The sequence below is a fragment of the Zychaea mexicana genome (assembly GCF_025766255.1).
Source record: "Zychaea mexicana strain RSA 1403 chromosome Unknown BDB00scaffold_62, whole genome shotgun sequence".
Taxonomy (NCBI): Eukaryota; Fungi; Mucoromycota; class Mucoromycetes; order Mucorales; family Lichtheimiaceae; genus Zychaea; species Zychaea mexicana.
In genome coordinates this window covers 183,643-196,419 of record NW_026516725.1, presented here as the reverse complement: position 1 = coordinate 196,419, position 12,777 = coordinate 183,643, and the positions used below count along the sequence as shown (strand labels likewise).

The following is a 12,777-nucleotide window of genomic DNA, read 5'->3' as shown; positions in this document are numbered from 1 at the left end:
TTCTTACAAACAATCAATCGGCTCCCCACCCCTCCTGTATATCAAACAAAAGCAAGAGTACGAAAAAGACCCTTTTACCAAAATGCACTTTTCTAACCGCTTCACATACACACACACACACACACACACACACCCATGCTCTTTTCCTTCCCTGTATATTACGCCTGTAAACACACAAAACAAAAATACACAAAACCCTTTTACCCAATATTCTGCATCTATCACACGTCCGACTTTGCATAACGATATTCCCCCCCTCCCATCTCTTTAACTGGAGTATGCATGCTACATAACCACGCCATTTGTCTTTCCCTCCATCTGCCATAATTGCCATGTGTCCAACCCTGAAGATAATTGTAGTAGCCAACAGCTTACATTTATAAATATAGTCTTTCCTCTTCTTCTCCATATGCTAGTGCTCTTGGCAGTTTAATTAGCTGGCGTACTGTGATTGTACTATTGTACATGTTCCTGCGGGATACATTATTAAGGAAATATCATAAAGCGTGCACATCAACACATTCGTGTAGAGTGGTGGTTGCTGTGACTAGCAAACTGTGAAATACAGCAGTCAAAGAAGCATTGGTTATGCGACATATGTATTGATGTATGTCCATTTGTAGCTATGATTTATTTTTCTTTTTCTTGTCCTTCTTCTTAGATTGTTGTTGCTGTGACTTGCTACTACCACTGCTACTTTTAATTGAAGTTTGCTTTTTGGATATCTTTCCATGATTCTGTTGTGAGGATGTGTCGTTTGCCTTTGATTTCAATGTTTCTATATCATCATACATAGTAAGCATCTCGAGAAAGTATCATTGAAGGATATATACAATCCAGGAGGCTTTGGAATTTTGGAAAGGTATATATTCTTTTACCTAATATAGCTTTTGCCTTTTTCACTTTGACTTCATTGCCGCTGTTCAGCATAGAATTGATTAATCCCATGGCGATATTGTCACTAAGAAGACGAAAAACACATGTATGTTGAGTCATCAAACCATCCCTTGATTACACACACACACACACACAAAAAGTGAAGACTAATGCTTACTGTAGCATGGTATCCTCTTCATCCGACTCTTCTTTCCGCAGATCAATTTTGTCGGGATAAAACGAATAATGGGGCTCAAGGCCGAAATGCCGAAGTTCAAATCCACCAAGGAACCGTTCATCGGATGGATCACGGAACTGTATCGGGCCATAATCATCCTCTTCATCTTCTTCTTCGGGAACGAAATCGCCGTCTTCTAGCATGATATTACCAGTAAGGTTGATCGGACTAAAAGAAATGGAAAAAAGGCGCATTGGTTTTCAACATTCAAGAGCTTCCAAGCCCTAGCCTCTCTGCTTTTCCCGAATAGGATCGTGTTTGGTCGCCACAACAACAACAACAACAGATACATTGAATTCGATACGTTACTTGACTCCAGTTAATATTAAAGTTGGTTCATCCACATCTTTAAAATAGACATCTAGAGCTTGCTGTTCAACCTATATTCAAGTTGTGTTAGAAATAATAGGGGGAAAGGGTACGCAAGAGAAGAGAAAGCTTAACACTGTTCTATGTTGTTATTATTACCTCATCGAACGTGAGCGAGCAAAGGGCAAATTCTTGGTCCCTTACGCGTACTTTTAGTGTGGATCGTCCCGGTTTTGCATCGTCAATCAGTGAGGCCTATATATATATATATACACACATATCGCGTACTAATTAGTTTCGAGGACGGGATAAAAGTGAATTTCGGCACCACCTATTCTTCTTCTTAGACAACAATTCTCGAACGCGGTTTTTGAATAGGTCTACTTGCCATTGTGAAATGAATGCCTTCATCGATGGCAAGTGTCAATGGTTCATTCGGCTGTATTACCAAACCTAATGTATTATTTGAGAACCCCCGTTCCCGGAACAACCGAAAGGTTAATATAATATTTCACAGTGAAAACGTAAACAAAAAGATAAAGAAACCCTCCATAATACGATACCAATGAAGTTTGTCGACATTCTATAAATCAATGGTATTGGTAAGAGTTTAAGATTTATTTTTTTTGCTTCTCTCGTTCCACGTTTAGGTGTGTATTCCTTTTTTGGGCAACTCCGCGAGACATAAGAGGGTGATTTATCCACTCATACATACACGCCCATCATCCCGTTGTTCAAACAACATGTTGATATGTACCATGATATCACGAGAAACAACACCGCTTCTATCTAATATTATAGACTAGCAGTAGCAGGATAGCATCTATCTCTAGACAGAATCTTTGTAATGATTTTTTGTCTATTGTAAGTATGCTTGTTTCCTCGTGTTGCTTCTCTACGTAGCTCCAGATAAGTTGTAATGACTAAATCTTTTTTTAACTGTTGTAGTATGGAAAAGATAGAATATCATAGTATGTACTAGATTGTCCTTCAGCCAGGATGATTGGTAGATACGTGTCTGAACGAATCCATCCATTAATGGTGATAAACACATAAGATGCAATGATGTACTTTAAGAATGTGATTATGCTGAGTGCACATTCTATCAAAGTGTTCAACTGACCGAAGAAAAAGGCATATTATATGCACACTGTAATAACTACATGCTAAACACGGCATTGGCAGCATAGCCTCCTGAGAAAAAGGACGCATATCCTCTACAGAGGCAAAAGCACGTACTCAACTTTTTCTTTACGCTATATCCCATTTAATAGTTTCTTTAAAGACAAAGAAACGCCCCCAACGAAAAATTAAGATGGTCCTTTTTTGAGTCTCACATGGGGTAAGCACAAAAAGTAACGTCAATGAATAACCAATGAGACGCCTTAAAATAGTAAGAGGGCTTATACAACCCTTCAGGCGTTAATCAGTCGGATAATACAATGCATGAAAGCAACAGGTCTGGAACAGTAAACGGACAGAAGTGAAGCTGTAATAGCAGGAAATCCTTATTTACTAGTGTGCATTATTGATCATGTGGGATATATGAAGACCAAATGATAGATGTCTGGATCTGACACACAACAACAAGCTGTAGGTAGCTGATTGTGATGCAAGTTTATTAGAATGTTTATAACAAAGTGGACTAAAGCGAATTACTGTAAGCACAAAAAAAACGATGATTGGCATTGATAAGTGTTGTCGTTTGACATCTATTGATCCTGATACAAGATGCCATTGTACTATGATACACGCATTTTCGTGGTCCCACGAACAAACGGAAGAACTTGCAACTTATAACCGATTTTGGTTTCGGTCTTTTCGATTAGAAAGACAGCGTTGTATTTGTCATTTGTTGCAAACTACCAGAAATTTATTGCATCAACAACACAATTTCTAGCTTAGCGAATGTGCATGATATATACATTTAAGAGCTACAACTATTTTGGGCAGACGGTAGTAGAGGTTCAACGCGACGCGACCAAAGCTTGGTCTTTTCATCATAATTGTACCATCGATCACGCACTCGCGGATGGCTGCGCATATAGCCATTCAATTCGTTGACACCGTAAACCTCTTCTTGCAACAGCTGGTTCTCCTGAACATCAGAAACAATTTTCTTGTTGTCTAGCTCAACCGCAGACGCAATGACTTGAGGAACGCGGGTATCAAGAGAGGCTGCCAGAAATACTGGAATGGAGAATCGATCCCGATCCTCTGGGTTATTCAATACCCGATGTGTCGTAGCGATGAAGATTTTGCGTGTCAACCGTTCGAATGTTTCTCCAATATTGACTACGAATGTATCCGGGATTGGTGTTGCATCCTTATATATTAAAAAAGGTAATAGAGTCAATTGGCGAAAGGTGGACGATGGAGAGAGAGAGAGAGCTTACAATCCATTGACCATCGTGCGTTTGGACCTGAAGGCCACCAATGGGATCTTGCAACAATACAGCTAAAAATCCATAATCCTGGAATATATTTTTTTTTCCTTGTGAACCAAAAAGACGTGTCATGACATTCCTTATTACGAATCTGTCTCTACCTTGTGTGGTCCAACACCTAATCCATGCTCTAACGGACGATCGGTTGTATTCTTCATGCCAGGATACCGAGTCAGTTTCATACGTGCGCTGTAGTCGCTATTGAACATTTCCATGAACGCCTTTTCATCCACCACTTTCAGATTTTTCGCCATAGCACTCAAGATGATAATGCCAACATCTGTCATCGCTTGCATCAAATCCAAGATGGTTGTCTTAAAGTCGGGTATGCTCTTTGGCCACAGGTTGGGTCCACGCAGCGATGCATACAGAGGACCTCCATCGTCTATTGGCTCAGCTGGAAACTCACGGCCAATATCCACTTGTTCTCTATAGTAGTACAGTCACTTCAGAAAGTAAAGTCGTGCTCACGTGTTATGAACTTCGTTTATTTTAAGTTGTCGCTTAGTAATTATCCAATTAAATTTCTTGGCATCAATTATTTCTAAGAAAGGGGGGGGGACGAATTTCTGTGTCCATTTTACTTTCTTCTTCCTATTTATAATTTATTTTACAGATATTGAAGATGAGTATGCAATTTTTTTATGAAAATGGACAAGGGCACGTTGTTGATGAGAATGGCGTTGAGCCGATGGATGTTGTTGTGGATGAGGAGCTATTCGTTATTGAAACAATAAGTTCTTGTACTCAGTTCTTAATGAATAAACCTTCGGAAAGGCCTAATCCTGTAATGCATCCAGTTATGGATAAGAGGAATAGTGAAGATATTGATATGGAACTATGCAACAAGCGACGCTATACGGTTTACTCTGATGAAGACAAGACTAGATTTTTTCATTTATTTTTTAGCAAATGCTTGAAAGCTTCTGCTGCTGCAAGGCAATTAGGTATTCATATCCGAGTAGCACAGAGATGGGTCAAACGTTATTACGAGAACCCTGAAAACATCTTTGAGAAGAAAAATAAGTCAGGTCGCCGTCGTATTCTTGGAAAAGAGCATAAACAGTTTCTTTTAAATTATATTGTTGAGAACCCTTCTGCCGTTGTCAATGAAGTGGTGGAAAGTTTGAAACAAAACTTTGAAGGTCTCAACGTTTCTCGTAGTACTGTTTACAACTTTATGACAACTCGGTGTAATCTGTCAATTAAGCAAGCACAGTTTCATCCTGTGGAAAGGAACAGTGAGGAAAAGATTCAGCAAAGATACGACTGGGTCCAAAGTGGCAGCAAACTGACCTGGATTTCACAACAAATTGTGTTTTTCTTGATGAATCAGCCTTTCACATTAATTTGAAACGGGGTATGGCTTGGTCAAAGAAAGGCACTCCTGCAATAGTTACAGTGCCTACAACGAAAGCAAACGCAACATCGATTTTAGGTGCAATATCTGCAAATGGCTTAATTAATGTTAGCTTGCGAGTTCCAAAGCGTATCAAAAAGAGAAAAGCTTGGACGTGCGACTGATGGTTATAGCACAGGGACAGTGACAGGCCATTATCTAAGCTTTGTAAAGGCTACTCTCGACGAAATGGACAAGTATCCCGAAATGAAGGGACACTACCTTGTCATGGATAATGCTCCTATTCACAACTCAGCAGACATTGGTAAGTATATCAATTCACGAGGATACAGATCCGTATGTCTTCCTCCATATTCTCCTGAACTGAATCCAATTGAGCAGTTCTGGTCAGTTGTCAAAAGTAAAGTTAAGTGAAATAAATTTTTGGAAAAAGAATTGCTAATGACTAGAATTGAAGCATGCGATAGCTTGTATTTGAGTGATTTCAAAGGCTTTGTTTCTCATTCTGTCAAATGCTTTGGTAAATGTTTAAACAAGGAGAGATTGTGAAGAGTTTTCTTCTTTTTTTTTTGTGTAGGCTGTCTTTTTTTTGTGCAGGCTGTTTGTGCAGGCTGTCTTTTTTTTGTGCAGGCTGTTTGCACAGGCTGTCTTTTATTTTTTTATCAGGCTGTTTGTGCAGGCTGTTTGTGCAGACTGTCTTTTTTTGTGCAGGCTGTTTATGCAGACTGTCTTTTTTTTTGTGTACACTATCTTTTTTTCTTTTTGTCATCCTTCTTTTCAGCAACCTTTTCTTTTTATCGCCATGGTTACAATCAGCAGAGAACAGGCTATATGCATGTCTTACTGTGAACCATATAATGAATCAAACGTCGTCAAGTTATCAAAGTTGATTGATGACATAAACAATATCGAAATCTGCCACTCGGACGATCCAACAGAGCCTATGCTCATTTGTCAAACAAGAATCAACCAAAACCCTGTCAAATTCAAAACGTACATCAGCAGAAATGTGATTTCGTCGCGTATAATAGAGAATGAAATGGTTCAGGATCACATGTTTCTCAGTAAAGTGAACAAAAAAAAAATGAAAGCACAGCTGATACTAGATACACCAACATTAACACTCTTGTTACTTTTATACAGCGAATCAACAACAGGTTGTGCAATTCTTGAATACATGTTTTCTACCTTATGATCTGGGTAACGACCAACTCTATGAAAAGAAAAATGTTACGAATGGCGACATATTTTCAACATTATTGCAACACACAGAAATATTCAACGACAAGAGTGTCACGTCTTTCGGAAACTGGTGTTCATCAAAGAAAGTTGACTTTTTGATGTGCAAGCCCAAAAGGAAACGTTATACCAATAATTCAATGATCTCTGTTCGGTCGCTATACATCCTAAAGGAAGAATATTTTAGTAAGACGGGATGAATACTGTATGTGTTCTAAGAATACAAATGCAACGGATTAATTTTTTTTGAAATTTTAGCCGAAATCGTGAAAAGGATTGTTCGATTCCTGACTGAATACCAAACAGAGATTCGAAATTTGAAGAAGCAAGGATTCAAAATATTGGGTTATGCAAGAAAGTCGGAAGGAGCCGAAGACCACGAAACACGGATCAAATTATTGAATCTCATGTGTCAACGGTTAAAAGAACGATCGTTAGTCAACCACGTGTTCGTCTCTTATAATTCTCAGGCTAATGATCCATTGGCTGAACGAGATATGAAGCAGAAAGATGAACTGCTCACACAGTTATCTATGGAAGGAAATACTCAAGGTAAGTAAATCAGTGTCTCATTGTATCCAAATTTGTTGATTGCTTCTTTTTACTAGATATACTGGTGTAGATTACGAATACAGAAAAAATTTGCTTGGTAGCATTGGACTATGCCGGCTTATCAACCAACTGCAATGACTTGTACGGATTCTTGACGTAAGGGGACAAATCGGTATTACCTTGATTCTCAAGATTCAATTATTTTATATATTACAGACAAAATTGAATTTTTCATTCATATAAAATGGAACTTGAAAATAATGTTAGTACAGTGGTCCCCCGCTTTTTGCAGCCCCACTTTTTGCAGATCCTCAATTTTTGCAGATTTTGTTGGAGCATACCCGCTCATCACTTAGTAAAATTGCAGTTTCCTCACTTTTTGCATTTTGCAGGCCAAAAATGGGGACCTGCAATTTTCCGCTATTAACTCGAGAGCCTGGGACACAGAGTCTTGAACCAGTGACATCTACATGTAATGTTGATAGATAGCGTCCTTTTGCTCGTCAGTAAGCTTTGGGTATTTTGCTTTTACCATAGTGGTGTGGAGGTGTCGATAGTGCAGTATATAAACATCAAGAATGAGACGACAGCCTTTTATATAAGAGTTGATTTATAATAAGTAGCCTCAGTACAACACCGACACTTTTAATTGGTTTACTATGAGTTTCAATCCATAACAATTAAATCTACTGTAAACAGTGATTTAATTTTAGTTAAGGATTTCCACTGTCAAGCTCCGTTCATTTCATTCACTCTGAGGCGTCGTCGTTCCTCCTAGCCTAGAGGGGGTATGCTCCCTACCGGTCCGCTACTTTTCAAATTAAATATTAAACCTTAAAGGATATAACTCTTTAAAAGGTTTAAAAAGGTTTATATGAAACATAAACCTTTCAAAGAATTAAAAAAAAAAGTTTTAAAAAAAAAGATAAAAGTTTAAAAAAAAGATAAAAGTTTTAAAAATAAAAAAATTATAATTTAATTTTTTATTTTTCCTAAATATGTTTAAACAATGATTTATCTTTAAACAATAAAACCTTTTAAGGAATTACAGTTAAGGTTTAACCCCCTAATAGCTCATTTCATTCGCTACCTTTCTATTAATAGCTCATTTCATTCGCTATCATATATAAAGTTACCCTTCCAGGGTTAAAAGCCTCCAGTGGGGGGCTAACTTTATATATTATTCTAAACACCCCCACCCATTACTCGGCCCTATCCTCGCTACCGCTGTGGAGCCATATAAATAAATGAAACATAAATGTTTCTATTTTTTATATTAGGATAAATATAATTATAAAGAAAATAAATTTTCTTTTATAATTTATATTTAAAATGGAAGCACCCCTATGGTGGTGTTGATGTAATGTTGACGCCCCACAACATTACCACCACCAAGAGTTTCAATCCATAACAATTAAATCTACTGTAAACAGTGATTTAATTTTAGTTAAGGATTTCCACTGTCAAGCTCCGTTCATTTCATTCACTCCGAGGCGTCGTCGTTCCTCCTAGCCTAGAGGGGGTATGCTCCCTACCGGTCCGCTACTTTTCAAATTAAATATTAAACCTTAAAGGATATAACTCTTTAAAAGGTTTAAAAAGGTTTATATGAAACATAAACCTTTCAAAGAATTAAAAAAAAAAGTTTTAAAAAAAAAGATAAAAGTTTAAAAAAAAGATAAAAGTTTTAAAAATAAAAAAATTATAATTTAATTTTTTATTTTTCCTAAATATGTTTAAACAATGATTTATCTTTAAACAATAAAACCTTTTAAGGAATTACAGTTAAGGTTTAACCCCCTATCATTGACACTTGATTAACATAATAGACTCAGTCTGTGTAACATCTCATACTCATCCTCACTTTTTGCAGTTCCCCACTTTTTGCAGTTTTTTCCACCAAAAACCGCTGCTGCAAAAAGCGGGGGACCACTGTATTATTTTTGAAAACAAATTAAAGACTGAAATTGAAAAAATTAATTTTAAATAAATGGGATTTTTTAGATAAGGAATGGCCTGAAATTAGAAATAGATTTAACCATAGAGCAAAAATAAAAGATATTAAAGATAATGATATTATGAAAGAAATAAAAAATGAATTATTAGAAAAATTAGGATATATTCCTGTATATTATTTTTTAACCATTTTAAATACAAATAAAGAATATCTAGGTCCTTTAGGGAAGTAGAAAAAGGATTAATTTTATTATATCATATAGTATCAGGAAGGACAGGACCAGAAATGGCAAATATAATTCCATATACTACCTTTTATGATTAATATAAAGATTTTTGGATTAGTAATTATTCAGATTCAAATAAAAAAGTTAAAATAGATTTACAAAGTTTATTTTTAAATATAAAATCAGAGTATTATCTACAAAGGCTTATAATCCTGATGGTTTTAATAATATAGAGAAACATAGTACAGACATTGGGTATTTCAAAGTAGTTGCGGGGTTTAAATTTATTAAATATAATTTAAGTTTTAAAGATAAAATGAGATTTTAAGATAATAAAAAGTTTAAATATAATAAAAGCTTTAAAACAATAATAATAATTAAAAAATAAATATATTTTAGTATTTAAAATTGTCAAAAAACTTTAAAAATAGATAAATTAAAGGATAAATTTAAAGTTATATAATATGGAATGTTTCTCATAACTTTATTTATAAATGGGCATGATAGTAAGATTAAATACTATAATCCTAATGAAAATACTAAAAAATTATATTCATATAAATTAAAAGGTTTAGGATTAAGAACACAAATTGTAGTAGATATTAATAAAAGTATTATTTTTGTTTCTAATAGCGATAAATGTGCTATTAGTAATGACGGTACTATGTTTTTAAATATGAAATTATATAAATATATGCATATATTAGATTGTTTAGGTATGGATGGAGGTTATAATTTATTTGTAGAAAAATTTATTGAAAATGCTGCTGAATATGGATATAATTTTGATAATAGAAATTTTGTATATCCAATTAGAAAAGAAATTAATAATAAACTGACAGCTTCAGAATCAAATTTTAATAGTAAATTTGGGTCATTTAGGTCCGAAATAGAAAATCAATTTTTCAATTTTAGCATCTAAATTTAATAGATTTAATAATAATAAAGCTGCACTTCAAATGACTGATAAAAAATACTATAATTTACAGTTTCGTATTGCTTGTTTAATAAAAAATATACATAATTTTTGTGAAAATTTTAATATAGAAGTTCAGCCACATCATAAACTTTGGTATGGTGATAGGTTTGATTTTCCTTCAAAATTAAATAAAATTAATTTAGTTTTTAATAATGAATAAAAAGTAAAAAAAGAATATAATGAAATGATAGAATTACAAGCTAAAATAATAGACCTTAATATTGAAGATATTGAAGTAGATGATTAAAAAATGGATATAGAAAATAATGATATTTTACAAGATTCATCTAAAAAAGAAAACGAAATAAAAATAAAATTAAAGAAGATGTATATGAAGTTGAACAAATTTTAAACTATATGATAGATAATAATGGTAAATATGTTTCTATGTAAAATGGTTGGGTTATGGTAATGAAGATAATACTTGGGTTAAACAATCGGAATTTAATACCAAAGATATTATACACCAGTATTTGAAAGATAAAAATATACAATAATAAAAAAGACTATACTCTTACCTATATATTTAAAGAGATCGAACATGTCTATATTTTTATTTTTATTTATTCAAGTAACTTTTCTATTATTTTTCCTAAATTTATATATCTACCATTACATAAATAAATACTCTTTGTTCTTTTCTTTTTAAACACCTTTTTAATATCTTTTTTATTTTTTTGTATTATTTTTTTATCATAACCTTTATTAGCAATAACATTAGGAAGTTCCACTTTTTGTACTTTTTTTATTCTTTTTTTGGGCATATGATTTTTATTATATTTAGTGCACGAATATGTATTTTTATCTCCATTAGATGTTATCTTTTTATGACAAAAAAACCCATCTCTTTTTCCTTTTTTGTATGTATGGGTACATACATCTTTAGACATATTTAAATATATAAAGTAATCGGATTCAAATGATTCATTTATTTTATTGTTAATAATTCTATTATTCTTTCTATAATAATTTTTTTTATATCTAATTCAAATTCTAACTCTAATGTTTCACATAACTTAGTCTTTAAATTGTTTTTTAATTTTAATTTATCAAAAAGAATATTTTTATTCAAACAGACCATCTTTATTATATACTGAAATATTTCTACTTTAATAAAAAAAATTCAATTTTTGTTGATAATTGAATTTAATTCCGATTTTCAAAATCCAACTGATGATACCAAATCTGATAATGCAAATTAATATAGAAATAAACCAATACGTCCTCTAAGCGGATAGTTATGAAACCCTGTGAAATCAGAATAGCTCATTAACTGCGTTTTGTAATAGACAACATCTAAACCTTGAAAAAGTCATGATCGACACCATGCTAACCAAGAGCGTCATTCATATCTATGAACGAAATCAGCTATTGAATGAGCCAGAAATGTTAAAAAAATTTGAATGCAGGAAGAAGCCACATCAAAGATCAAAGTAGGAAAGATTTATTATTGTGTCCAAAATTTGTATGTTTAAATAAAAAAAAATACGACACAAATATATGAATTGTGTTTTCTCTCATCCATTGGCATGATTGTTGTCCTTGTCCTTTTTACAGACCTTAAGAATAGCAAAGCAGGATATTGATGATATTCGAAGGGACTAGCGTAGAGTGATTTGAGTGAGACTAACATAGGCTCTGTTGGATCGTCCGAGTAGTAGATTTCGATATTGTTCATGTCATCAATCAACTTTGATAACTTGACGACGTTTGATTCATTATACGGCTCACAGTAAAACATGCATATAGCCTGTTCTCTGCTGATTGTAACCATGGCGATAAAAAGAAAAGGTTGCTGAAAAGAAGGATGACAAAAAGAAAAAAAGATAGTGTACACAAAAAAAAAGACAGTCTGCATAAACAGCCTGCACAAAAAAAGACAGTCTGCACAAACAGCCTGCACAAACAGCCTGATAAAAAAAAAAGACAGCCTGCGCAAACAGCCTGCACAAAAAAAGACAGTCTGCACAAAGGGGATTAATCCTTAACTGTTGTTTAAAAAAGGTTTTATTAATTAAACGTATATCATTGTTCAAAGATATATATAAAAAAATAAAAAATTAGATTATAATTTATTTATTTTTTAAACGTTTAAGATTTTTTTTAACTTTTTTTTTCTTTAAAAGGTTTAGGTTCTGTATAAACCTTTTTTAAATCGTTTAAAATGTAATATCCTTTAATGATTAATTCAAAACTTATAGTGGCGGAACGGTAGTGAGCATTCCCTCCTCTAAGCAAGGAATACTTGGACGCAGCTTAGCTTGACAGTGAAAGGAATAACTAAAATTAATTAGCAATTTATTGCTAAATTAATTGTTATAGATTGAAACTCAAACAGCCTGCACAAAAAAAAAGACAGCCTGCACAAACAGCCTGCACAAAAAAAAGACAGCCTACACAAAAAAAAAAGAAGAAGAAAACTCTTCACAATCTCTCCTTGTTTAAACATTTACCAAAGCATTTGACAGATTGAGAAACAAAGCCTTTGAAATCACTCAAATACAAGCTATCGCATGCTTCAATTCTAGTCATTAGCAATTCTTTTTACAAAAATTTATTTCACTTAACTTTACTTTTGACAACTGACCAGAACT

The 12,777-nt window shown here is 33.6% G+C and overlaps 3 protein-coding genes across 3 annotated transcripts; 1 reads left to right on the top strand and 2 right to left on the bottom strand.

Moving 5' to 3' along the window:
• Positions 1-516: 516 nt before the first annotated feature.
• BDB00DRAFT_515453 (uncharacterized protein) lies at positions 517-2,043 on the bottom strand. Its single transcript, XM_053117684.1, has 7 exons — positions 1,987-2,043; positions 1,812-1,876; positions 1,583-1,678; positions 1,424-1,494; positions 1,055-1,282; positions 879-961; positions 517-778 (listed from the first exon to the last, which is right to left on the bottom strand). The coding sequence occupies exons 1-7, from the start codon at positions 2,003-2,005 to the stop codon at positions 624-626; spliced, it is 717 nt and encodes a 238-aa protein (XP_052977406.1). The 5' UTR covers positions 2,006-2,043; the 3' UTR covers positions 517-623.
• A 1,246-nt stretch (positions 2,044-3,289) lies between these two features.
• On the bottom strand, positions 3,290-4,878 carry BDB00DRAFT_930711 (uncharacterized protein; the record flags this gene model as incomplete). Its single annotated transcript, XM_053129013.1, has 4 exons — positions 3,290-3,749; positions 3,820-3,897; positions 3,972-4,299; positions 4,862-4,878. The coding sequence occupies 4 exons, from the start codon at positions 4,876-4,878 to the stop codon at positions 3,351-3,353; spliced, it is 822 nt and encodes a 273-aa protein (XP_052977405.1). The 3' UTR covers positions 3,290-3,350.
• Positions 4,879-6,032: 1,154 nt separating this feature from the next.
• BDB00DRAFT_767602 (uncharacterized protein) lies at positions 6,033-6,669 on the top strand (the record flags this gene model as incomplete). The annotated part of the gene is made up of 2 exons (XM_053119682.1): positions 6,033-6,294; positions 6,374-6,669. The coding sequence occupies 2 exons, from the start codon at positions 6,033-6,035 to the stop codon at positions 6,667-6,669; spliced, it is 558 nt and encodes a 185-aa protein (XP_052977404.1).
• Between the last annotated feature and the right edge of the window lie 6,108 nt (positions 6,670-12,777).

Coding starts and splice junctions, on each gene's coding strand:
- BDB00DRAFT_515453 (XM_053117684.1), bottom strand. Junction 1,283..1,423: donor TTAATATTAACTGGAGTCAA/GTAACGTATCGA, acceptor CATTTCTTTTAG/TCCGATCAACCTTACTGGTA. Junction 779..878: donor AAAGGCAAAAGCTATATTAG/GTAAAAGAATAT, acceptor ATGATGATATAG/AAACATTGAAATCAAAGGCA.